We start from the raw sequence: 27,745 nt of genomic DNA on the forward strand, positions 1-27,745 counted from the left end.
GGAAGAAGGGAAATAACAACGGATGTTTTAAAATGGTAGAAACTTTTGTTCGATAAAAGTGTAGAAAAATGTCTTACAAACAAATTCTCATAGTCTTTCCTTTTCTAACTTTATTCATCTAAAAAAGAAAAAAAAAGAAACAATCTTTCTTCTCCTTGTCAGCGAACAAAATCTCTTGAATGTAACATTAATCCCATCGAATGATGATTAGTCAGCAATAAAACGCCTTTCGCGAACTATAAAACTTGCCGTTTATATTCATATAAGCGGATACGTAAGTTGTATATGTACAATACACGTTGTTTTGTATATAGGATTTATTTTTGTATATAATACGAGATACAATAACCACTATTCTGCAAATTTCACTTGGATATTTTTATCGTCGTGAAAAGAAAAAAATAAAATAGAAGAAAGTAAAGAAAGAAAAAGAAGAAGAAAAGAAAAATTGAAATAAAATAAAGTGGTTAATAAAAGAAAATATCATATACAACTCGGCAGAGCGGCGGGTATTGGTTATAGCTCGTTACTTTTTACGATGTCTTATTAGATACTCGTATCACTTTCTTATAGGGTAATTTTGAAAATTTGATATATATAGAACGACGAGCTACCGTTTCTGTTTAATATTTCATGGTCGTATTCGAAGTATCTCGGTCGTGAAAACGTTCGAACCGCCAAAACCGTTTCAAGATGATCTTGTCTGCGAATCCCGTCTGTTATGGTGTTAGTACAATACTTACTTTCCTCTCACCTACCTACCGCGCGACGCCCATAAAAATTAAATTAACGACCGACTACTACTACTACTACGTGACGGAAGGATGAAAGAAAAATACCGCGAGATATGATCAACTTCATTAACCACGAATAAAGAACGATACAGTGATATCGTTATTAAAAAACATGGAATTAAGAAAATTAATTTATTTATCTTTCTTTTCTTTTCTTTTCTTTTTTTTTTTTTTATTCTTTTCGCGTGCTCGTTGAAAATAATGATTTAATACGTTCGCGAGATATTTGCAATTATTTTTACGCGAAAAATTCGTCTAACGAGATTTGTTAGATTTTCGCAGAAAAAAAAAATTCTTCTTCTTCTTCTGAAAGAAAGAAAAAAAGAAAAAAAATATGAATGAAAGCACCGTTGGTTCTTTTATGCGCGTTGGAATACTTCCTAGCTCTTTAGATTCGGTCAATGTCACTAGATAGAAGAAACTAGATCAAGTTCGGTAAGAGGTGCATCCGTATATGAGCATCATTTATATTTTTTTCTTTGTGTGTGTGTGTTCGAAATGACGATGTCTCACTCGAAGCAGTTCTTCAAGGACAGCGGCGCAAAGTACACGAAAAATTCAACTAATAAATTCAGCAGTGTTGGATGCTGACGTTTCGCCAACTCGACACTTGCACACAGAAATTACGTGTGATGAGCATCTCTTGAAATTACACTTGTCCACTGAACGGTTCTTTGTCGGCTGTTATTAGCTCGATGCCAAACGAAATCATGCAGCAGATGGTTATTTTAAATGTTGCTGTTGGTGGTGGTGGTGGTAGTACAAAGCAGTGACATTCGGTTATACAATCGATCCTTTCTTTATATTTATTTACGGATCTTGATTTCACTAAAAGAAAGATAGAATAAAATAAAGCCTAATTAAAATTGATCTCTTTATTATATATGTATTCGTTCTATTGAAAACGATTTATTTTAATTAAAATTATTTGAAATACAATCGTATGTATAATTCAAAGATCAAAAAAGAAAACCCCTGCAACGAGTAAAAAAAAATAAATTACGGTTGTTATACGTTCAAAGAACACGATAATCATTCAGATATTTTACGTTCTTCGTAAAGAGATCAATTTATTGATGATAAATTTAAAGGTAAAGAAATGTCGTTTAGAATTCATGAGATTCGAAACTATTATAGATAAACAAAACTTATTCCTATTCTCACACATGAATTCGTTCATTAATTCATAAGATTTATGATCAAATAAGAAATATCGTTAAATAAAACTAAACGATGATATATATATATATTATATTAATTGATCGAATAATTAATAAATTTTATGAACAATCTTTTTCACACCCTTTTCCAACGACAATATCTAACGTTAGGAAAACTAAAAAAGAATTGTTAACACTCAATCTTATGTGTGTTTATTCGAGCGTTGAATTTTATCTTAGTCAAGTGCGTAGGGTGTTTCGCAGGTTAACGAGCTCTCGTTATCTCCCGTCAGGTGTGTTGAGGAGGTTTTCTAACGTGCTTCCGAGGAAAAAAGAACGACGACGACGACGCCCACGCGATTTCTCAAAAGTGTTGTACGCGTAATATAACTTGCTTGACACTTTGAAATCGATACGCATACATATATATACATAGTTACATATACGTGAGGGCGGGCGAACGGGCGTTGAATTAATTTAACACTTTTCTAACATTAGACTATAGGCTAGCAAGAAGCCATTAGAAAGGACCATATGCGTGGCTGCAACGTGGTGGAGATGTCACAAGGTAAACCACATACATAACTCGAATGCAAGGAATGATTCTACGTAATGCATCGAATAGAGGATTATTTTTCTTTTCTTTTTATTTTTTTTTATTGTTGTTCTCGTAGAATCGATAAGTTCTAGAATCGAAAGCCAGACGGTTGTGTTTACCTGGACGTCATTTTTCTTCGATATATATATATATATATAATTTATTTTACTTTCGCTTCGAGTCTTCCTTTAACAACATAACACAGCTGTTTTAATAATAAACGTTTCCTTATTTTTCACTTTTTAAACTTTGAAAGGCATTTTGTACACCACGCGAGAGTAACTCGTATTCAATTTAAGCTCTCTCTCTCTCTTTCTTTCTCTCACTTATACTTTGAAATATTTCTTAACTTTTTCGATCGATCCTGATAATACGGATAAAAACTCTGTTAATATTTATTATCTAAAGAGATAATATCTCTCGTATAACGATATATATGCGCTTCTTACTACTTTCTTTTGAAATTCAATTGGAAAATAATTCGTAAGAGAATATCGTTAAAAGTTAGTCGTAGTTTCTAGTTTTCTTTTATTCATTAAGCAAACACGATATCAGTTAAATATTCAGGAAGTGTTTCAACGTAATTCGCGCGAAGGTAGAAAATGTATATATAAGAAATTATAAAAAGATCTTCCTTAAAGAGAATTAGAAAATAAGTGCACTTTTCACGATAGAAAAATTTCACAGGGCGAACGGTAGTAGTTTCTTAGGAACCACTTTATTTCGTAGTCCATACGAGATATTTTCCTCGTATAAAAGAGAAACTTTTAGCATAATGTGACACCGTGTATAATATATCATATATGTGTATATGCATACATTGCTTAGGAACAACGTTTGAGTACTCGTTCTACGCTAGAATGCACGCGTCCGTCCTTGGAGAAAGAGGTACATACAAGTTACGATCGTTTTCCCACTCTTTCTATATATTATTACTATTATTATTATTATAACTATTCTTTTGTAAAACGAAGGTACGTATACGTATGCATATGAAGAGTATACATCGTACGTGTGAGTACGAATAAGTAGAATTCGACACGCAACGGATAAAAGAAAGAAAAAATAAATAGAAAAAAAAAAAAAGAAAAAAAAAAGATAATTCGCGAATAGGCCAAGCCTAGTTTTCCTTTTCTCGAACGAAAGCGAAACGCGTCGAATGTTTTAGAAAGTGTAACCACAAACTTAAGATCTAAATTTATGATTGTTAAGAATGCATCGTTAAACGAGAAACGAGATTTAGATTTGAAAATAAAGATTTTTATAATGTATTAATTTGTTATTTACTAAAAAATAAATTTCCAACATAAAAGCAAGAAACCGTCCCGACGATGATGATGATGATGATGATGATGATGATAATGATGATGATGATGATGAGCTATCCATGAGATTTAAAAACTATCGTTTTTCCTTCGACCAATTAATATCCAAGAAACGAGAATTTTTAGCTCGAGGCAGGCAAGAACACAACAGCTGCTGCTGCACCAAACCGAAAACGGGTCCCAAGCGCGTTAGCCTAATCAACGTCGATGAAGGAGACTCGTTTCTGATCTCGTGTCTCAGGATTTTCGTGTTTCAAGGCTCGAATACACGTACTTATACTCATACAGGTTTATACTACATATATATATATTCGAATTCGTTATGCGAGTTGCCTTGGCTCATTCTCTCGTTAGTATATACCCTTATATATATGTATATGTACCTGTGTGTGTGTGTGTGTTTGTGATGCTCGCAAAAGAGGTTCTATCGCGTGCTGCTCGTCGTTATTTATGAGCGCGTTAAACGCGTTCAACAATGTCGCTTGGTCAGGGTGCTTCGCGAAAGGGGGGAAAGAGGGGGTGGCGGAGGTGACTGGTCTCGAACGAAGAAGAAGAAGAAGAAAAAAAGAGGATGAAGAAATCCCTCTCTCCGCCTCGTCCGGTGCAGCACACAGTGCAGTTGCAAGTAAACTACGTATTCCTCGTAACTCGCTCTCGATATTATTATTTTTCTTTTCCACGTTTATCCCTACTTTCTTTCTTTCTTTCGTTTTCTTTTCCTTTCATTTCATTTTTATTCTATTATTATCCGGTTCCCCCTTTTGGTGCAAATTTTTATGAATAAGAGTGCTATTCACGAGATATACGATGGGTGGTTGATCATAATTTTTCATTACCTACCTACCACTACTAAAGAATATCTCAAGTTTCTGAAAGTACTATTCTAAATCTTCGTTTTTTTTTTTTTATTTTTTATATTCTCCTACTTCTGTTGTCTTTCATGTAATATGTTTATTATGCCATTTTGGTTAGATCCTAATTTCTTTTTTTGAACGACGAACGTTTGTCCCCCCGACCCTACTAACCAGTTATTGCTCGTTGATATTCAGTTAATATTTGAGATTGAAAAGAAATCGATTCCTTTTTGTTTTTGTTTTTTATTCAATCCTTTTTATCTTTTTCTTTTGTTTTTTTTTTCTTCTTCGAGAAGAAAAGGGACGCGTTCGATCGTGACTCGTGAGAATACTCGTTTATTATATCTTTGACCCCTTGATAGAAATTTATGCCAACATTCGTCTGGCCTTAATTGTCTTTAACCCCAATCAATTGGCGCCAACCTCGGTAGTTGACGGTTTCTTGGTCTCTGATGTGTGAGACAAACATCTGCGACGACGACGAAAAAGAAAACCGAAAAAAAAAAAAAAAAGAAAATAAAAAGAAAGCGCGTTCCCCTATCCACTTCGATAATATCTACAAAATTTGACGATAAAGATCTAATTGTTAAGTAAGATGAAGAACCTTTTTACGTTGGACCGCTTGTTAAAACGTGAAAAATAATGAGTCGTTATTACTCGATCATAGATAAAGTCTCTATTTGTATGTAAAAAAAAAAAAATTTTAATTTCCAACTTCTCAGTAAAACACTCTCTCAACTGTTTTGACAAACATAAATCTGTCTCTCTCTCTCTCTCTCTCTCTCTCTCTCTCTCTCTCTCTCTCTCTCTCTCTATCTCTATATCTTTCTCTTTCTTTATCTATCTTATATTTTCCTTTTACAGAATAAAAAAAAAAAAAAAATATTTTTAAGCATACGCGCGTTAAACTTTCTCGCACAAACAAAATTTATAATCTGGTTTGATATTTTACGACCCTCGTAAAGAATGATTCAAAGCTTTTAAATTGAAAGAAGAAGCCTACTTAATACTTGGTGTGTACCACTTTGAATCCAACCAACGCAAATATCATGCCCGTAGATAGACACCATTCCATACTAGCTCGATAATTATGACACAGTGAACGTCATCTATTAGCAATATATCTTCTATTTCTTTTTTTTTTTTTTTTTTCTCGTTTTTTAATCTAGTATTATTAGCCTAATAATAAGCAACGTAATTACAGACTTCTCTAGCTCTATTATGTTAAGCTTATGTACTATACAAATGCGTTGGCTTTTGTCGAAGGCTTCAAAATAATGTCGCATTGATTGATGCGTTCTCAATCATAATTATCTAGAATATCCCTGATATGTTACGTATCGTTGAAAAACGATACGTTTAAAATATTTATATAATTATATTTATTCAAAAATAAAATCCATTAGTTTATTCATTCGAGAATGGAAAAAAAAAATAATAAAAGAAAAGTAGATAGAAAAGAAGAGAGAGAGAGAGACAAATAATGGTATTAGAAAAAAATCACATAACTCGTAACTTAAACAGTATACTACATGTATATTTATATAGTCATTTTTTATTACTACCTTAATTATTGAAACATAAAAAAGCCATTTTCCGTGAAGTATAAATATTAATATCGTTTAACAAAATATACGAGTTTATAAGTAATCCTATCGGACAAATATCTTTCTTCTCTCTCTTTCTCTCTTTCTTTCTAACGTGAATACATGTAATTTCAAAGAACTACGAAAAGGGTACGCAGTTTAATTATCATTCAAATAACGTTCCTGTGCCCAACGATGCCGGACTGTCGGTGACTACCCTTTTCCTTGCTTGCTTGCTTGCTTACTTCTCTTCTCTATGAAAAAAAAAAAGAATTAAATACATATAAAAAGAAAAGAAGAAGAAGAAGGCAAAGGTGGTGGTGTAATCTAAGGAACATTTTGTATCGTTTTAAAAAGTAAAAATATAATCGAGAGAAGTACTTCGCGTCCGTTTTCGTGTCATTAAACTCTTTCGGAAAAAAAAAAGGAAGAAAAATGACGACGACGATGATGATGATGATGATGATGATGACGACGAAGAAAAAGAGGAAGAAGAAGAATAAAAGGGTCGGTCATCCAGGCCGGGCAGATGTCCGCCTTCTTCGATCCGTCCCACTTTCTCAAATGCAACTCTACTTTCGAGAAACTCCGACGAATCTTTTCGAAGTAACTTTTTCCTTTTTATCATTTATTTCCTTTCGCGTGATTTACGTTTACTCGCCAGACACACAGTGGCTTCTGTTTAAAATATATCCTATACGTTTAGTTTCCGCTTTCGAATGTTTACGATGCTCACATCTATACACATCAATCATTGATATATACTTTAAAATTGAAATGTTTCGTTTATTGAAATTTTGCGATGATCATTGGATAAGATTAAATAATAAAGAGACGAAACACGTCCAATTAATCAAAACTAAGTTCTAGTTCTTTTTAATGACCAAATTCCCTACGATACTTATTTATTAAATATATACCAATTTTACTTATTAAATAAAGAATTACTTTAACGAAAATCTATATTCTATTCGAACGCGAGACACCTCAGAGTCAATCTAGGAAACATCAGTTATTGCAATGATATCAGAATTGGATAGGAAGGATTTACGATCTTTCGAGCGGATGAAACGTTAAAGGCCTAAACTTCTTTCGAAAGATTAACGTTGACCCTTCAGCTGAAATTTATCGTGGCTAACAAATACACGCGAGCTCTTTCAACCCTCTTTCTCTCTTTCTATCTTCTTCCCTTTCTTCCCCCACTTTCCCTCGAGAAACTCGGTGATTGTAAAATACTGCACCGAAAACGTTGGTTCCATTGCTCTTGAGGGTAAATAAATCTGAAAGTTACACTGCCGGTGCTCGAAGCTGAAAGGTTTTTTTTTTTGGTCGAGATAACATTAATAACTTTTTCTTCTTTTTGTTTTTTTTTTTTAACAAATCCCTTCGTACAAAAAACCTTTTTTTTACACGCATTCGAATATAAATCTTATATTTAATCGTACTATTCTTTTTTCCTCGAGTCATTATCAATCTTTGACAAAGGTATACCTCTGGAATTAACAACAGTCGATGTAATTCGTTCGTTCGTTCGTTCGTTCGTCGAATGATTAGGCTTTTACGCATTTTAATCTGGTTATTTGCAGAGAAAGTAACGGCAGCTTTCTTATATACCCAAGAGCAGTCGCCTGTTTTATTTTCGCTCGAGCAAACATAGCGGTGCATTTAATTAACGACGGTACGTTTATGTTTCTCTGTTTCAGAAACCGTCGTTCTTCAATACGAAACCCACGCGGGTGGATAAATCGAACGCCAAGAATGCTAACAATTCAACCAGCAACAACATTCATGAAGTTTATCGTACGTAAATAATTTCCTCCCGTCCTCCCTCCCTCCCCATTAGTATTTAATTAAACAATTCTCGATAAACGAATAATTTATTTTTATTTTTTTTTGTTTTTCCCCCTTTTCTTTCGCATTCGTTTAATTTAAAAATATTGAAAGTGAAAGTTACTTAATGTTTCTTGTTTTTTTTTTCCTTTTTGATTCCAACAAATCAGCCGGCAAGTTGCCCATGACACCTCAGGAAGCTCTGAAGTATTATGGATATCGACTTCCGGAATTCGAACGCGCTGAGATAGAAAAGTATTCTGAAATTTGGTATTTGGGTTTGTCGGCGAATAAAATTCACGGTGAGGAAGGTGCATCCCAAAACGGCGGTTACGACGACGAAAACGGTAGCTACAACAAAGTCCTGCATGATCACATTTCTTACAGGTAACGTAAAATTTGTTGATCTCGATAATTTTCGATGTATACAAAAAAAATCTTTCGATTTTTTTATGTAAACATTTTTTTTTATTTATTATGCAGATACGAGATATTAGAAGTTATTGGAAAGGGTAGTTTTGGTCAAGTGATTCGAGTATTCGATCATAAGACAGGTCAACACATTGCAATCAAAATCATCAGGTATTTAGTATACTCACATTTTTATTCAAACTATGCATTTGTTCTTGTTTATTTTATCATTACTAATACATACGTACATATATTTTCCGTAGAAACAAAAAGAGATTCCATCATCAAGCACTGATCGAAGTTAGAATCTTAGAACATCTGAAAAAGAAGGATCTGGATGCCGACGCATCGCACAATGTGATACACATGTTAGAATATTTTTATTTCAGGAACCATTTGTGCATCAGTTTCGAGTTAATGAGGTTAATATGCGACGAAGATAAATTTAATTCCATTTAAAATGTCGAGATACAAAATTCAATCTAATTTTTGTATTTTTACAGTTTGAACCTGTACGAGCTAATCAAAAAGAACAATTATCAAGGATTCACCCTAAGCCTAGTACGACGATTCGCCAATTGTCTGATAAATTGTCTTAGACTACTTTATCGAGAAAATATCATTCACTGTGATTTAAAGCCGGTAATTATTTTCTTTTAATACATATTAGTAATATCAATAATTTTGTCAGAGAACAGTGTTTGCGTTAATACACGTTACGAATATTCGTATTAGCCTAAAATGATTTAAATATGAATGAAATTAATTGTTTACAGGTTAAAGTAATTTAGAAATAAGTTGATTGTATTCACAGGGAGAACGTATTTTTGAAAGAAAATAATTGTTCACAGGAGAACGTACTTTTAAAACAACGAGGTAGCAGTTCCCTCAAAGTGATAGACTTTGGCTCTTCCTGCTACAGCCATCAACGTGTATATACGTACATTCAATCGAGGTTTTATAGAAGTCCAGAGGTGATTCTCGGTCTTCCCTACGGCAAAGCGATCGATATGTGGAGCTTTGGCTGTATTTTGGCTGAACTTTACACGGGATATCCTTTGTTTCCTGGTGAGGACGAGATAGAACAGCTCGCGTGCATCATGGAAGTACTAGGAGTTCCTCCAGAACACATCATCAATCACGCTTCGCGTCGCAGACTCTTTTTCGGTAAATATCAAAACTGTCTTTTCGAGATTTTCTTTTTTTTTTTCTGTCAAATTTTCATTCTCTCGTGTCAAATGGAAACCGATACAAAATTCGGATAAAAAGTTCAACTTTTAAAAAAGACAAAAAAAAAACAAGAACGGGTGTGCATGATATGCAATTAATGAAAGAGAAAAAAAAAATAAAGGAAAAGAAAAGCAAGAACGAGCGTGGGGGTGGGTGCATGGATATGGTGCAATCGATAGAAAAAAAACAGGAAAAAAAAAGAAAAATTGCTTATATTACAGATCAAAAAGGTATTCCACGATACGTTGCAAATAGCAAAGGGAAAAAGAGATGGGCTGGCAGTAAAAGTCTAACAATGGTTCTTCGATGTACCGATGTACAATTCGTCGACTTCGTTAGCAGATGTCTCGAGTAAGTTGTTGTACAAAGTTCGTAGCGTTAAATTGGATTTATACTATCTATATATATATATGTTTGTTATAACTCGTGTTCTACGCAACCGATAATCTAATGAAAAAATAGTTTAAATTTAGAATGATACCATAGAAAATACTTCAAGTATATATTACTTACATTAACTTTTTCAATGATATTTTGATAATAGTAACGACTTGTCGCGTTGATGATTAAAAAAAAAAAAAAAGAAAAAATAGAATAATAATAATAATAATAATAATTAAAAGAAACGTAAAGAGAAAAACGTTTGTTTTATTTTGATAAAATCTTAGGTGGGATCCGAAGAAGCGCATGACTCCCGAAGAAGCAGTGCGTCACGAGTGGCTGAGTTCTTCATTGGTTAACGCAAGTTCCTCTTCGTCGTCGTCGTCGTCGACTATGACGTCGTCAACAACAACGGTGAACGCGAACAACGGTAACAACGGTAACAACAGCAACGCTACTACGGCAGCGGTAGTCGAAACGACTCAATCATCTCACGCGCAAACTGTAACACGTCTGACGGTTAGCGAATCGTTGCAGTTACCTTCAAACATGGAATACGCTCCCTACAGTCTTCTCGCTCTCTACCTCAAGCACGATAAACACATGAAGAGGGTCGGCGGGTCGGAGAACTCTAAGAGCGGGGGTGCCGCGACTACGGACAATTCCAAGAGTAGCAGCAGTCTTGTCGTTAAGAGCAAATTAAATGGTAGCGCAAGTAGTCATGCATTGGCAAGTAGCGCTCAACAAACAACGACGTCCAGGCACGCCTCGACCGGTGACATTGTCTCTAGCCTGGACCCGAATCTCGACGACTCCGGAACGTTCCTACCACCGATATTGTGAAGTCGGGTTTACGCTAGCCACTTTTAAACGTCGTGTCTATTCCGTTACGAGTTCGTTCTCTGCGTTATATTCCTATATTTTTTAGATCGAACGATTGGAGGGAGGGATCGATCTTGTTGTGGTTGTTGATCGATACCCTGCTGCCAGATTTATTATTTTCTTAGCTTCTATCAGCTGTGTATTTTTTTTTTTGGGATCTAAGAAAAGCAACATTCTGGATAGCGTACACGGAATAATAATAGAAGGATGAAGAAGAAGGAAGAAGAAGGAAGAAGCAGGAAGAAGCAGAAGAAGAAGCTTTATTGATATATAATAATCGAGTAGAATGTTACTCAATAGAGTGTTTGTTGTAGTACTTTTGTGCAAGCTAATGAAGAAGAAATCGATTCAAAAAGCCCAGGTCAATTTATAAAGAGTTGTTGTTCATTCTAAAGAATAGAGTTTTTAGCGACTCAGAGAACGAGAGATCTCATTAAAGCGCCTAGAAAACAGCGCGTTAATCAATTAAATCATGAGCAACAATCGATAACGAGAGGGAAAGTATTCTTTTTTTCTCGATTTTAAAAGCCAAGTACGCTTTCCAATTTTCTAAGAGCAATATAGAGGAAAAATATGAATCGTTTTCGATAAAATCAAACGTTGCCGTATAGAAATGTTAGGAATTTGAATACGCGATGAGAGCGAAGGATCAGCACATGATGCGATTAGAAATGGCTGGCCCCGTGTAAACGCTTGACACGTTCTCGATGCCAAAAGGGCTTAAAAGATATTATCGATTTAATTCTCAGCCCTTCCACCAACCCAACCCAACCCCCCCCTCCACCTCCCCTAATATCGAGCTATACGAGATCGAGATCGCACGTCCAGACTTTTGGTTTGGTTTGATCGTAGCAGAATACATGGGATATGTCCGTTATTAGAATCATCGCTTGCAAGACACGGTTGAAAACTTTAAATTATAATGGCGTAAAGTTTGTTGTCACTCTAGTATCCAAATTGTGTTTTCTCTTTTTTAACGAAACAAAAGCCGTGTTAAATCCCCCCGCCCCTCCCCCTCGTTCGAGTTAATGTATTTATATTTAACGGCAAATTTTTGACGCGTCAAAATATCGAATGAGATTTCTCATAGAAATCGTATATCATCCGTCGTAGTGTCGTGGTGGTAGATCGTTATAATCGTGAAAAAATTATTCCGTGTGTGATCAATGTTTTGTTCTCGAAGATGTATTACATAAAATGAGAGAGAATGGTGTTTCGTCGATGATCATCGCGCGACAATCATTGACAAAACAATTATAGTAGAATCTGAATGTCGCGCTAATCGATAATCTTAACCAGATATTAATTATTATTGTTTCCTTTTAAGCGATCGCAATGGGCGAGCTTAAAAAAAAAAAAAAAAAAAGAAATATAATATTCTATTATAATTTAAAGATATCGTCCGTGTAGTGTGTCGAATGGATTTTTTTGTTCATTACTTATAGTAGATAATTGTTTACGACGGTGACAAAAAAGAAAAAAAGATAAAAAGGAGGATAAAGAAAAGCGTTAATCAACGTGTTTCAAAAAATGTCGCTCCTTTTTTTTTATCTTTCGATTATTTTTTTTTTTTTTGTCGTCACGTTGAGAAAAGATCTGAGAGATATTATCTCGCGGCCATCAAAAAACGGCTGAGATAAAAATCTTGATCAATAATAATAATAATGAGAATTTGTAAGGAGCAACCCTTAAAAAAGAAAAAGAAAAAGAAAAGAAGAAAAAAAGTAAAGTAAAGTAAAGAAAAAAAGAAACGAAGTGTGCCCCAGTTTCGCGAGGCCTGTGTAGTCTTATTGTGATATTAAACTACCACTGTCTTATTTAGATCTCTGGTATTAAGAAATAATAACGATCGTTAATAATTTCATTACTATTAATCACTAATGTTTTCTTTCTAATGAGTATTGCAAAAACAAAATATCGCTACAAGATTATAATTACATGATTAATGTGTGAAAGGGAGAGAGGAAAAAAGAGAGAAAGAGAGAGAGAAAGAGAGAAAGAGAGAGAGGTGTGATTAACATTGATGAAGATTTTAATATTATCTTGTAGGATTGTACAGCTTTTAATTAAGTCTGCGATATTATATTCCTGAGTAGCATGCGATTTGCTTGCGTAATCGACTACGTAAAATGCCAATTTCACTGAAAATTTCCACATCATATGAATTCGTCTTTATATATCGATAATGCTTCTTTTTTTTATTATTATTATTGTTATTATTATTATGATTATTATTATAATAACTATTATTATGATTATAATTATTATTATTATCATCATCATCACTACTATCCTTACTTTTATTACAATTAATATTAATATTATATATGTATTATTACTATTATTATATTATTATCATCATTGATCGTACGATTACGATATTATCAGTCATACGTTAATTACACCAATATCTTTATGTAAAAAGCGATATATATATATATCACCACTTTTCATAGATCGTACTTTAATTCACTGAAATTATACATCATCGAAATCCAACTTCTTGAAATGTTAGCGCAAAAATCAATGAAAAATATCCAGGGAACACTCGTCTTTTAAGAACGCGGAATGAATTTTTACAGAAGGTGATTTGAATTTGGTCTAACTTACACGTCGTTTAGATGATGCGCCAATTTTAATGAAATTCGTCAAATAACGAAAGATCGTAGTATATATATATCCGAGCTTTAATATTTACCGTTATAATTCGCAACGAAAAAAATTTGGTCAATTCAATCTAGACTTGAACGAATCGAAAATTTCATTAATAATTTCTCTTCCTTGTATCTTTTATTCATATATCTCTTTTCCATTTAATTTGATCGTTTAGATTTGAATTAATACGAAAATTTATCAATCATCTCGTTCAATCGTTCACGTATCCATTTTCATAATTCATACAGATATATTAGTCGGACTAATTATATCCGTTTTGGTCCAATTTAAAAGGCTTATAGAAAATAATAAGCTTCGTCAAATATCAGCACGCTAGGAAAACCAGTCCATACGATATATATTTGATTTGCCAATTATCAATCAGCTTCCCCTTTTAACTTCCTAAAACCCCTTCTTAATCGGCTTCAAAGAGGGGATGTATTAGACGTTAATGAGTGATCAATTCGTGTAATATCCTTTCTCGACTGAGATCATTAGTTTATTAAATTCTCGTGGACCACCATCTATCTTGTTCGAGTGTCCATTTGAATGAGAAGAGACAAAAAATAGATAAGTAAGTGATCGTAACAATAAAAACTCGCGTATGGTTTAAACGTAAAACAACAAAAAGTACTTGCGACAAGACTGACCGATTGTATACAATTTCATCCAACAATCAAATTAGCGTCGTTCTCTCATCGCGTATTTATACATATACATATACATATACATATACATACATACATATAAACAACACACGACGCGTTCGCGGATCTTCTAGGACTTTTAAATCGTGTTTCTTCGTATCACCAATTAAAAGATTCATGTTTAGCTTATAACTATTCTAATTATTATTCCGTGTCGTTTTTGTTTGCCATTTTTTTGTTGTTGCCCCGATTAAGGCCAATTCTTTTCTTTATTCGTAATTAAATTTCGTATCAACGACACAAGGAATCTTTTTTTCTCTCTTTCTTTTTTTTTTTTGAAAACACTTATCGCGTATCTAAAAATGTCTTTTCGAAAATAGCCGCGTTCGTCGAAAAAAATTGAAAAGAATTAGAATAATTTATTTTTTTTTTTTTGTGTGTATAGAAAAAAAATATAAATTGAAACGTCGATGATACACCGGGAATATTAATATACTTACATATTCGGGAAGAGAAACCAACAACTACAACAAAACTGTCGGACATTGTTTATCGTGTTGCTGTCTATTATAACGCCTAATTAAAATTCTATGTTCTATCGAATTAAATTCTATCACAGTGTTCTTCAATTTGCCGTTCGCGAAATATCTAAACAAGGAAAGGGAAGAAAAAGGGGGAGAAAAATAAAGAAATAATGAATATCATCTTTTCGCGAGATAGGGTTCGATGAACTCGAACGAAGAGAGGGAGGAGGGAGTTGTAAGTTTAACGTTCATAGTGATTATATAAGAAGAAAATCGAGAGAGAAAAAAAAAGAAACCGAGTATAATATACAGTAAAGGAGATATCAAACTCTGTATAAAATAACGTTTTAGTAATATGTGTGAATAAACAGGTGCCTGAAAGTAGAATGTGTGATGTGTGTAAGTGTGTGTACATGAAAAAGAGAGAATACAGAAGACCGAAAGAAAGAGAGAAAGAAAGGAAGAGAAAGAGAGAGAGAGAGAGAGAGAGAGAGAAAGAAAGAGAGAGAGAGAGAGAGAGAGAGAGAGAGAGAGAGAGAGAGAAAGAAAGGGGAAGAAAAAGAAAAAAAGGTTGAAAGAATGAATCATATTTACGCATACATGTATATATAATATATATCCATAGATATATATTATACACATACTTGTGCACGTATTTACTTTGCATATACATATTATATACGAGTATGTATTAAGAGAAATCACGCAAACAAAAAAAAAAAACGAGTTAAATATAGTAATTAACATAGAAATAATAGTGCATTAAGTAATATAACAACCCCATAAAAACTCGGGGGTACCCTAAACAAGAGAACAAAAAAAAAAGAAGAAGAAAAAAAAAAGAAAAAAAGAATACTGTTTAATTGTACAGCCCTAAGTTTTTAGTTGTGTTCATTATTATATACAGCGGGATCAAATTGTATGTGTATAGGTGACACTGTTGTATAATCTTCTGCATCGAAAAAAAACGCATTCGCAAACAGTCATACGTGTATATCCGCCGTGCGTAAATCCGAAAAGAAAAGGATTATGAAAATGAATTCGATAATGATATATCGATCCCGATTTCATAGACGAAAGAAAAAACGTGTAATGAAGGAAGAATAAAAAGAGAAAGAGAGAAAGAGAAAAAAAGGGGATGGGGAGGGAGTTTGGGAGAAAGAGAGAGAGAGAGAGTAAACTTTTTTCCATCTTTTCTTATCCGATCAAGATTGTTCATAAGATCGAAATAAATAAATACTTAAATACTTTTATCGACCCGCGCAAAGAGAATTAAAAAAAAAAATAAAAAAAAAAATGGCGGACGAAAAAAGCTCGATTGCAGTCTAGTCCTGGACATTATAAAACTAAATATGTGATCCAAGTTTAAAGGGGAATGAACGCATGATCTTAGAGAGATGATATATTTGTTTTTTTCTTTTTTTAACGAATGAATATGTAAAAAAAAAAAAAAAAAAAAATAATAAGAAAAAAAAAAGAAACGAAGAAAAATAAAAACCCTCCAGCGTGCGAGAGAGTGTGCATGCGCGTGCGTGTAAAAGGCTCTACTACTAGTAGCGTATATCTAAAAAGAAGAAGAAGAAACAAAAATCAGATTGTAAAACTAATTATCGAGTTAACAACGTGTATAGATTTATCGACTTTAAAATTAGTTAGTAAAACTTGTACGCGTGACACGTTTTAAAGAAGAAAATAGGTAAAAGAGAAAAGAAAATATGGAACGATCATCGTCTGGCGAATAAATATACTAGACTATTTCCTTCCAACTTTGATCTCTCTCTTTTTATCCTTCTCTCTCTCTCTCTCTCTCTCTTTCTCTCTCTCTCTCTCTCTCTCTCTTTCTTTCTCTCTATCTATCTCTTTCCCTCTTTTTCTCTTTTTCTACGTCGATTATTCGCTAAAACCGATTCTTACTAAAAGAAAGAACATAAACGCGCGACGCATTGTGGAACATCATCTCTCATTTCACTTACATATTAGTAGTAGTGCATCGCCGAGAGTAGAAGGACAATCATAGGTGGTAGTTATACGCCATTTTAAATTTGCGCGTATTTAACGAAGCTTATTTCATCTTATTCTTTATTAGAAAAAGAGCGTCGCGTAGAATAATATCAGTATCCCTCTTATACGAGTCGTTCTGTCTTTGAACTTTCAAATAAATGAACATTTATCCAATCCTTAATCAAAGACGAAATAACGAAAAGAAATCAAAGGAAGGATTACGGATCGTTTGTCTCTCTTTTCTTTCTTTCTTTCTCTCTTATACTCTCTATCTCTCTCTCTTTTTCTTTCTTATGGATGTCAAATCAATTTTTATTGGGTTGTCCTTCGTTCTTCATATTTGTCGACAATCGTTGTTCAATAATCAACCAACCCTTCTTTTTCTTTTGATCTTTTTCGTTCATGTCGACGAAAATGTTGAAAAATTGAAAAAAAGAAAAGAGAGGAAGAAAGAAAGATAGGAAGAGAGGGGAAGAGAGAGAGAGAGAAAGAGAAAAAGGAAGAGAAAGAAAGTTGTAAAAGACGATTACACGATGATTTGTAATTTTCGCGTTAAAACAACGGAGGGTCCCTTGTGTTACGCGTAAAACCGTCGTGTGCAAGAGCGAAATCGTCAATTTATGCCTGCAATCTTTAATTATTAGCAAACAAGAGAGAATTGCTAACGATAAACGATTATGATAATGACATTAGTATAAAGAAAAGTATATGTAATGATACGATACTGAAGCATCATCATCTTTTGTATCATTTGTTCGTTTGTTCTTATCTTACTGCGTTTGTCTTTCATTATTAATGCAATACCAAGATGACTCGGTTTCGACTTAGTATCTTGTGTGTAAATATATACTAATAAAGAAAATTATAGCGAATGGAGGAGGAATCATTATTTGGTCCCAATTATTGGTGATGATTTCCAAAAGATATCATTCCAAAATAAATTTCTCTATAGCGATTAAAACAGTTTATTTAACATATCAATATTAAATACGTGATTCATTTAATCAGAGAAAAAAAAACGATATACTAAGCTGGTAAATATATATATATATATATTGAAACGATTTGTAACTATAAGATTTAACACAATTATGCTCGAATATAATCTTTTAAATCAAATCACGGAATACGACGAATGACGACGTTAAAAAGAAACTAAAAAAATAAAAAAAAATAAATAGAGAGATTACAACGAAAGATAAAGTACATTAGTAAAACCAAAGATACGAGAAGATTTACTGTTATACCACAAAAAAATTGAAGTACGTATAATTTAACGAAGAAACATCAGATAATTCGTTTAAAAAATCGTGCGCGTATAATCTTTTCGATAATACTAAACGAAATATTATTAATGAATGAGAAATTTTTGCATGCAAAAGAAAATATATAGGTAAGTAAATCAGCTTGTAATGGGATTCAATTATTTAAAAATGAGAAAGATATAATACGATTCCTTCACAACGGTGCTACCTCCTTCTCTCACCCTTCTGTGTCTTGCGCTTCTCTTTCTTTTCATCTTTTAATTGCTTCTGTTTCTCTCTGTAATGTAAAGAAATATTAATTATACTTTTTTGTCGCAATTGCATAATGAAACACGAAATTTAAAAAGCTTACCTATCTTCCTTATCTTTTTCTTTCTTTTTTTGACTTTCTAACTTGGCTTTCTCTCGCCTTTCTTTTAGTTGTTGCACTATATTAGCAGCATTCAAATTCTTCTCTATACCAATTTCTTTTCCACCTTCTTCTTCCCCGTCTCCCTCGCTATCCTCTTCATCAGACATCTGACTGTACTGTGCTAATATAGCTTCACGTATTCGTCTTTCTTCCTCTGTATAACTTTTTTGCGTTGTAGTCGGAAGACTCTGCGACTCCAACATACGTGCCAATCTGACATCAACATCTTCTGCTGGAACATTAGGACTGGCAACTGCCTCTTTTGGTAACCATTCTGCCCAAGCGCTTAAGATTTCAGTGACATGCTTGCTTATATTATCTTCCTATAAAGGAAAGATTTCAAAATCTTTATCCCCTTATAACGCTTAAACATTAACGCTTAGTTAAAATGGATCAATAACACTTTCAGATTTCATTCCATAAGCGTGGATAATTATCACATATGCATTCGTACTCTCACATAAAATATGTAAAAAAAAAAAATATATATATATATATATATAAATATATGTTATTACTAATGCATTAAGGAATAAACAAAATAGGAAATACTCTCACAGGATCATTCTGAGAACATCATTTTGTCATATAAAACGAAAACTTATGCTAATAATTTCTTTAAGAATGTACATGCTTAAGCACCATATAAAAACATAGCTTCTGCTATTTTTGACCGGCTAACTTTTCTCATCTACTAACACCAAGCACATTCTAACCTTACAATCCGTGTCGTCCTCACCGTTATGCCCGCAAGTATGCTTTCAAGCGCCTCGATTTTTTCATCCTCCGTTTCATCTCCTTCCAATATTCCTTTAATGTACGATCCGAAAACACCCTCGTCCGTATTTAATTCTTGTAATTTTGTGTTTAACCAGGTATCAAACGAATTCGTTGCGACCGCCATGTTCGGCGTTTTCCGACACCTCTGATTGGTAATAATCCGGTAGATAGCGACAAATTTACTTGCAACGATTTCAGTAGACATTAATTATCAAGTTTTTATTTACTTAAGTAAAATTTTACCCTTAAATTCATCACTGCGCAGGAGCGGTTAAATAACTACATTTTTATTTTTATTATTTATTAAACAATATTACTTATCTCTAATCATTCTTTTTTTTCGTGAAAATAAAATTTCATTAATTTCATATATTGCACGGTCTTTTATTATATAAAAAATATAAAAATAAATTATAATTATGCATATCTAATTGTGTTCGATTTACGAACACGACAAACTTTGCCAATATGTATTTATTGAAATAAATAAAAAGATTATGTATTGATTTTTATCGAACGCGTTCTTCGTTTGCTAAAAGTAAGATTTCATATCCTTGTACAATTGTTTCTAGTAATCTATTTAAAGCAGTTCATAGATAGTATTTCTTTCTATTTCATAACCCTTAATGTAAATGTAAAATCACGCGTTTAAATTTAATTTCATTAGAACAGTAAATAGAGATTTAATAAAAATAAATAAAAAATTCAGTTGAAAAGTGCATCTCTGCGAACTGGACGATTTGTATGTTAGGCTATTGTATCACTTGATTGTATGATTAATGTAGTTTTCTTTTGGTTACAGGTGATCATCGTTAAATTTATCATCTACTCGTTTTTTAATTTTCTTCTACTTTTTAAAATATATATGTATAAAAAACGCATCTCTGAAGGCACAAACGTATTTAGATACTAAAAATTAAATATAATTATTTTAAATTTTCTTACACAATATAACTATACTACATATACTATAAAAGAATATTGTATTCTTTAATAGTATTGTACAGTCATCGCATTAAGTACATATTATCGTCCAATGGTGGTCCCAATGGTAACAAAAATGATGCTGGGTAGATAAAAAAGGGGACTTGTGAGTTTCCATATACTTCACCACAAAAAAGTTGGCATAGAACCGCAACAGCAGAAAAAAATGAAAAAATGAAAATATTTACCTATTGTTTATACATTATGAACAATTAACTTATTTCTTTTCACTACCTTATAGGTTGTTACTTTGGAAATCAATTTTAAATATATACCCTGTAGGTATACCAACTTTACTCTCATTTTTTTCTAAGTGTGCTTGCGCCTTGACTTTGTGGTTGCACATGCGTATAACATATCTCCCAGTCATGACGTCGCCATTTCATAATTATTCAAAGTGTAATAATTATTTTCAACTAATTAACGATAAATAAAAAATATTTGATACAATAAAGTTGAGCAAATAGTGTGCAAATAAGAGCACTTATTCATTTTTTTCTGCTGTTAAGGTTCCTTAGCAGCGTTCCTACGATTTTATGATTGGTAAAATGTTTTTTTGACAGTCGGTAAGACAAGAAACTATCTTACTGATAGTCGATTAAAATGGAATTTATTTTTTAACTTGATTATGACAACATCAACAACGACGACAAGAAAGAAAACTAAATTCTATTTCACCCGCCTTGAATTAAAAGTTATGAAATAGAAAAAAATACTATCTATGAACTGCTTTAAATAGATTACTAGAAACAATTGTGCAAAGATATTATTATGAAATCTTACTTTTAGCAAACGAAGAACGCGTTCGATAAAAATCAATACATAATTTTTTTTATTTATTTCAATAAATACATATTGGCAAAGTTTGTCGTGTTCGTAAATCGAACAATCAGATATACATAATTATAATTTATTTTTATATTTTTTATATAATACAAGATCGTGCAATATATGAAATTAATGAAATTTTATTTCCATGAAAAAAAGAATTATTTGAGATAAATAATATTGTTTAAAAAATATTAAAAGAAAATAATTAGGTTATTTTATGTAATGTCTACTTTTAGATCATACTTTTGGCAGATCACAGCGCCATCTGTTTTAGTAGGCTACCTTCGTCAGTCTGCTCGCATTCTGCAACGTATTTGACTGGTTATTTTAGCGAATTGTCTTCGCGTAAAAATGAATGTGATCGCGAGATCTGCAAATATTTCACCGTATTTGAAATCGACGGTGACAGTTGTTTCAAATGGAGCAAGAGCGGTAGCACCGACTGGTAAAGTTCAAAGACCAGCAATTGTCGTCCTAAGTCCCGTCACGCCTATGGTCAATGATACTTTACAACAGAACATTATTTCTGGAGTTGTTAGAGTGAGCTCAAGTATTTCAGGTAGGTACTGATGCATTTCGTCTATGCGTGAATTGTGATTTTCCAAATTCATTGATAAATTGAACTTTTTCATTTGATTATATAATCATTGCAGTATTGTACTTTAACTTGTACATATAGATTTATTTCTATAGATAATGAAGCAAATATGAAAAGAGGGTTTTATTTTTATACAGTTTGTTTGTGGTTCCTCTTGCACACATTTATAAATATATTAAATTTATATTTCTTTTACAGCTCCCACGCGAATACATCAGACTCGTGGAGCTCACTCTGACATTCGAGTTCCAGATTTTACTGCGTATCGCAGAGATGATGTTAAAGATCCAAATGTAGATAGTCGTGAAAGTGCTGCCTCGAGAAAATCATTTTCTTATCTCTTAACAGCAGGTAGAACCATTTTATTCATTTAGAATATATGATAGAATAATTTTTACATTATTTCATTTGATTTGTAGGTACTAGTTTGGCTGCTGTTTATTCCACTAAAACAATAGTCTATGATATTGTGATGACGATGAGTGCAGGTGCTGATGTATTGGCATTGGCAAAGATCGAAGTAAATCTTGATGATATACCGGAAGGAAAGAATGTAGCATTTAAATGGCGTGGCAAGCCTATATTTATCAGGCACAGGTATGACACTTGTATAGATACATTTTTACATATGCGTACATTATTCAAGTCTTTTGTTTAATGTATTGGTAATATCGTATAAATAAGTATATCATATAAAACATAGGCGGTTTTTAAAATTTTCCATTTCTTAGAACGCAAGCTGAAATCTCTAAAGAAGCTAAAGTTGATGTAGCCTCTCTTCGTCATCCGCAACATGATACTGATAGGACACAGAAACCAGAATGGCTAATTGTTATCGGTGTGTGCACGCATTTGGGTTGTATACCTATTCCCAATGCCGGAGATTTTGGTGGTTATTATTGTCCATGCCATGGTTCTCATTATGATGCCAGTGGTAGAATCAGAAAGGGTCCTGCTCCTTTAAATCTTGAGGTTCCACAATACACTTTCAAAGAAAACATAGTAACTATCGGTTAATGATGGTTCGGTCTGTGTAGTAATAAATCGAAAATATTTAATAGAATATTCAGCAAATTGAATTCTTTTCCTAAGAATAGGATATAATGAATTAATAATGATTTATTAAATACGTATAGTGACATTTCATATATTATGAAATGCCCAAGTGTATTAACAGAAACACTTTACGTGTATAATATTAAAGTTGTACAAACTCTATAATAAAAAAGAAAAGAAGACATGTAGAGGTTAATCGTTCACATATAATTCGTCGATTTAATATTATTTATAAATTTGGTAAAAGATCTATTTACAAGAAGAAGAACCGAGTGGCTTGCTGCCGGAGGAATGAACGTTCATTGTAACATTCGATAGGTAAAAAGAAATGAAATATATACCTGTAAAGTATTATACAAAAAGTTTGATTTCATTGAGAAATAAATAAACTAACATTGTTAGAAGAAAGAACTTCCCTCAGAAGACTGTCCAAAAAAACCCGCGTCGCGAGTTTATACATCAAAATAGTTCCTGCTTCCGCAAGATAGCGCTGCGAACGTTCTTAAGGAGAAACATGCTTGTCCTTTCGGCGTATGTGACAAGGGGCGTCCACGAGGCTCCCAATCCATCGTTTTTCAGTTTCCCTCGCTGCTGGCAGCGTACGGACGGTGATAAGAATTGAATTAGTCGCTCCGTCAAAATTCTTTTTCGACAAGTCACGCGTTATCAAAGAAAGTTTCGATTTAAATGAAACCTCGAGCTTGCCGCTTTTTCTATGACGTTTCGAAATAAATGATACATATTAGCGAAAGGGTGAGAGAAAGATAGGAGGGAAAAGGGAGAATTACGATGCATCGTTCCCACGTTTCTTCTTGTCAACGGGTCGCGGTACGTCGTGAAAGGGTTAAGAAGTGAGCTCGAGATTTCGAGTGGAAGAAAGGAGCTAAGGGTTACGTGAGAAGAGGTGGAAGGACGAATGAAAGAAGCTGCCACCAACTTTTCGTAAGTCTCCTACTTAACTTATATATAAATATATATATATACATATTTATATGTATATATGTATATGCTACTATTTTGTATTCTATCAATTTTATAGTTCGAATTTTAAATGTACTTCCACTTGCTATCCTTTGATATTTGCCGGTCTGTTTCGTTTGACAGTTGTTCATAAAATTTAGGCTGTCACCGATGAGTAGCTTCCTACGACCTAAATCCGCGCTTTCGAGATTCGAAAGTGCGATGAGCCCGCGTTTCTTCCTAAACTTCAACATTTATACGTATGTGTGTGTGTATAGACTCGTGTATTATTCCTTTGACGTAATAGATATAAGAGCGCCTGTCATCAATATTCTTAATATATATGCACACATATGTGCATATATGCACATGCATACTATGCCGTGAACGAACATGCAATAATGCACCTATGTATCGAAAGAATAACAAATGAAATATTTTCAATTCTTTTAGAGTTATAAGAAAAAACGCATTTCCTGTTTTTCACAAATATTATTTTTTAATCATATTTTAATTCGTCGAGGAAAAAAAAAGAAAATGGACGTGCACTTGATTAGATCCGGTGTTTGGTAGTTATCATTTTAATTCACTTAGTAACCAATGAAAAAATATTTTAATTATTATTCCGCATAAATTTTACGTTTTGCATATACTTCAATTTATTTTCCTGAAAATGTATAATAAATATTCGTTAGAATTACATTGATTATTGAATAAAAATACGAGTAATTTAAGCGTACACGTGTAGAAATGGAAATATGTAAGTTATACAAATGGAACAAAAGGAACGTAGAATGTTAATATATATCGCATAAATATTTATTCGAAAATGCACTTTTGTAATTAAAACTTTATCTTTCGTCTTGGTTTGACATGTAAATAATTATCGTTGTTCGAGAAAAATGTTGTTAGTCATTATTCGTTTTGTATTAAATAAAATAAAAATAAAAAAGACCACAAGCAACGAAAAAAAAACATGCGATGAGGTCAAAGATAACCGAACGGAATGTTGTTAATTTGAAATGTTTCAAAATTAGAAATCTAATTCTAAAAACACATTATCCTATGTATAATATATATATTAACACGAGATAATATATATATATATATAATAATATATTATATAATATTTCAAATTTACGAACGTTACATGTTTTTTTTGTCTAATTTTACGAATAAGTAATAATGATTAAGAGAAAGAAAGAGGAGAGATATTTTTGCGTTCTGTTCGTAGAATTGGTAGAAAAAAGTAGAAATTCATAGAGTCCCTTATTTCCTATTGAAATAAATATCATTAAATAGGTATTACGTGAAATATCATGAGAATTATTTCTCATCGTCCTTCTCTTTCTCTCTTTCTCTCGCTCTCTCTCTCTTTCTCTTTTTTCTTTTTTTTTTCTTTCTCGGAATGACAAAGCTTGTGTTTATCATATCGCGAACGTTGAAGCTTCAAAATCGTATTTAAGGATTCGACCGTTCTTCTAGCTTCTAACGATGACATTCCGACAAACGCGTTATATGTTGTAGTAAATACATACAACACCGGTGGTGTATTTATATACTAAATGCGTGTTATGTATATATATCCTTGTGCACGTTCCCCGAATGACTTTTAGAGAGACATACATACCAAACAGAGTTTGCATCTTTCTACTCGGCAGTAGAGATTACGGTATCTCTTTATACGCATCTTTCAGTCTTTCAAAGGTAAAATTCTATTTGACTTTCATAATTAATAAAAAGAAAGAGACATAAATTTCTTCTTAGTTTTGAAACCGAAACGAATCGTGTGTCGGTGCTAAGTATTCTTATTGTTGTTAAGAACGAGGATAGAAAGAAAAGTAGAAGAAGAAGAAGAAGAAGAAATTAGAATCGTCATTGCATTGAGAGATCTCGGGTAAGATAACAAAGACATTTTTTGTGACAATAGTTGTGTTGTTCGTTTCTATTCTTAAATAACTTGCGCAATTAATAATTATCTTCTCTATATATCATTATATCGAGTATCGTAAATTTAAATATTAGATAAAGATAACGAGCAAGTGTAAAGTTATGGATGAATATATCGTAGGACACGGAAATATCGAATTATTTTGTAGAAAATCGATAGAGATATATTTTTCACAAGAGATGTTATTACTAGGTCCTTCGCAAGGATCGATCTTTCGATATAACGCAATAAAAGTGCAATAATACAGAGGAGAAAGAGAAAGAAAGAGAGAGAGAGAGAGAGAGAGAAAGAAGTGATCGCAATTTATTCATAAGGAAGGAGGATATAATATTTCCTCGCGCGAACGCTTGCACGTGTAAATGTTTCTCCATCTTCTTTTTTTTTTTTTTTTCGTTCATGCTTCTAATTCTTTATGCAGCCAAGAAAAGAAAGCAAGCGAGGAAGTTCGCAGTTGGTGGAATGCACGGAAGGGACGTTGCAGAATCCAGTTCGAGCTCTCTTCTTCTTCTTCTTCTTCTTTTAGTTTGAGCCTGTCGGATTTCGCTTTTGTGTTATGCATATGACCGAGTAGAATACATAGAAGTAAAAGTAGAAGAGAGATGGATGGATGGATGGTATACTCGAGTTTTCGGACACAAGTACTCTACGCACGTGTGTGGTGTAGTGTGTTGTACGCGCGCGCGCGCGCGTAAATTGCGTTTGTGCGTGTGGCGGGAAAAGCGAATAGGACACACGCACGAAGAGACCTTCACCGGCTAAGAGAGAATCAATAGATGTGCGCGTTGCATCTTTGCGCTAGCCCTCTCTCTATCTCTTTCTCTCTTTCCTTCTCCCTTTTTGGGTATATACCGGCACGCGCAGCAGCACACCCTTTTCCGCTCCTGGTTCGCCGTAAAAGCTCCTCGACCTTCTGCTACCTACTCGCGAGAGCTTCACTTTCTCCTTCTTTCCAATATTTTTCTTTTATTTTTCTTTTTTTACTTTTTCTTTTAAGCCCCCTCCCCCTCCCCCACCACCACCACCACCCCAATTTTTTTTTCTCTCTCTTTTTATTTTTCTTCCTTCCTTCCTTCCTTCCTTCGTTTTTCCACAACGTCCATGTTTACGCCAATTTTTTCTTAACTCCCTAATCGATGATTCCTCGAAGACGTCATACAACGACGTAATACTAATCGTTTCAACAGAGAAAAAAAAAAAAATAATTTCGATTTTCCTTTATTATCCTTGTGCGCGCGGTATAGAAATATTTTCTAACGATTCAAATCGTAGTTTCGAAACATACAAAAATGATTTTTACAACTGGGACTGCAAAGTTATATTGCTCTTTATTAATTACAAATAGAAAGAAAATGATAGAGAAAAATGTCATATGGCATAATACGTTATAACTTTTTCTATGGATGCACCTATGCAACCTACCAACTGCAATTGCACTTTATTATTTTAATCCAACACTATTTTTCTTTTTTCTTTATCCTACGTCTTTAAAGATATCGACATTTCTCGATTAAACATTGGCTTGTATTTTTCTATTCAGGATAAAAAAAGGAATCAATTGTTTAACATAGAAAAAGAAATCAAAGAGAGTAATCTGCAATTGCAGCATCCGTCATGTAGCATCGGTGCATTCGCATAAGAAAAATAAGAAGTTAAAATGTTATTATGCCATATGTGATTTGTTTCAACTTTTATTTAATAACGAGCAACACCTTGTCCCAGTTTAAATGATCACCCTGTACAACAAAAGTTTTTCATACATTTTCAACAATGTCATTAACGCGCTCGTCACGTGACATTCATTTCGCAATATTGAGTCCAATTGTTGTGATAGCGAAGTGAACTAGTCGAAGATCGTATCATCGGCAGTACACGGCGCATAAATCAAGATACATAAGCGGATAAAGGGCTAATTCCCACGTAGCCGGCACAAAATGGAGTAATTTCGTCTACTTCATCCTTATATATATACATATACATATATACGCGTGTATATGTGCGTATATATGTGTTCCAACGAACCGCGTATCCTC

At 33.2% G+C, this 27,745-nt stretch overlaps 3 protein-coding genes across 4 annotated transcripts in view; 2 read left to right on the forward strand and 1 right to left on the reverse strand.

Moving 5' to 3' along the window:
• The window catches only part of LOC106784481 (probable serine/threonine-protein kinase dyrk2), a 98,165-nt gene extending 85,748 nt beyond the window's left edge, over window positions 1-12,417 (forward strand). The window contains exons 3-11 of one of the 2 annotated variants that reach the window (XM_014744068.1): window positions 8,021-8,117; window positions 8,318-8,534; window positions 8,631-8,729; window positions 8,822-8,980; window positions 9,062-9,200; window positions 9,410-9,725; window positions 10,010-10,139; window positions 10,457-10,608; window positions 10,707-10,852. In XM_014744068.1, coding sequence (XP_014599554.1) covers window positions 8,021-8,117; window positions 8,318-8,534; window positions 8,631-8,729; window positions 8,822-8,980; window positions 9,062-9,200; window positions 9,410-9,725; window positions 10,010-10,139; window positions 10,457-10,608; window positions 10,707-10,768 — 1,371 coding nt within the window. In that variant the 3' untranslated portion in view covers window positions 10,769-10,852. Of the gene's footprint in view, window positions 1-8,020; window positions 8,118-8,317; window positions 8,535-8,630; window positions 8,730-8,821; window positions 8,981-9,061; window positions 9,201-9,409; window positions 9,726-10,009; window positions 10,140-10,456 lie in introns of both variants that reach the window. The other variant, XM_014744067.1, reaches the window with a different exon arrangement.
• Window positions 12,418-18,173: 5,756 nt separating this feature from the next.
• Window positions 18,174-19,532, reverse strand: LOC106784482 (coiled-coil domain-containing protein 43). The gene is made up of 3 exons (XM_014744069.1): window positions 19,295-19,532; window positions 18,496-18,878; window positions 18,174-18,420 (listed from the first exon to the last, which is right to left on the reverse strand). Exons 1-3 carry the CDS (start codon window positions 19,457-19,459, stop codon window positions 18,348-18,350), a joined length of 621 nt encoding a protein of 206 aa, XP_014599555.1. The 5' UTR covers window positions 19,460-19,532; the 3' UTR covers window positions 18,174-18,347.
• Window positions 19,533-21,398: 1,866 nt separating this feature from the next.
• On the forward strand, window positions 21,399-23,007 carry LOC106784505 (cytochrome b-c1 complex subunit Rieske, mitochondrial-like). Its single transcript, XM_014744120.1, has 4 exons — window positions 21,399-21,709; window positions 21,947-22,099; window positions 22,168-22,345; window positions 22,480-23,007. The coding sequence occupies exons 1-4, from the start codon at window positions 21,502-21,504 to the stop codon at window positions 22,763-22,765; spliced, it is 825 nt and encodes a 274-aa protein (XP_014599606.1). The 5' UTR covers window positions 21,399-21,501; the 3' UTR covers window positions 22,766-23,007.
• The last annotated feature ends 4,738 nt before the right edge of the window (window positions 23,008-27,745 follow it).

This window comes from Polistes canadensis, unplaced genomic scaffold (genome assembly GCF_001313835.1).
Source record: "Polistes canadensis isolate GaletaPanama2010 unplaced genomic scaffold, ASM131383v1 scaffold_36, whole genome shotgun sequence".
Lineage (NCBI taxonomy): Eukaryota > Metazoa > Arthropoda > Insecta > Hymenoptera > Vespidae > Polistes > Polistes canadensis.

Bases quoted from the DNA above. Each gene is read 5' to 3' on its own strand.
- LOC106784482 (XM_014744069.1), bottom strand. From the start codon at position 19,459: ATGGCGGTCGCAACGAATTCGTTTGATACCTGGTTAAACACAAAATTA. The intron at 18,879-19,294 runs GTGAGGACGACA...TTTCCTTTATAG, and splicing joins GCATACTTGCGGGCATAACG to GAAGATAATATAAGCAAGCA. The intron at 18,421-18,495 runs GTAAGCTTTTTA...TTTACATTACAG, and splicing joins GAAAAAGATAAGGAAGATAG to AGAGAAACAGAAGCAATTAA.
- LOC106784505 (XM_014744120.1), top strand. From the start codon at position 21,502: ATGAATGTGATCGCGAGATCTGCAAATATTTCACCGTATTTGAAATCG. The intron at 21,710-21,946 runs GTAGGTACTGAT...TTTCTTTTACAG, and splicing joins AGTGAGCTCAAGTATTTCAG to CTCCCACGCGAATACATCAG. The intron at 22,100-22,167 runs GTAGAACCATTT...TTTGATTTGTAG, and splicing joins TTCTTATCTCTTAACAGCAG to GTACTAGTTTGGCTGCTGTT.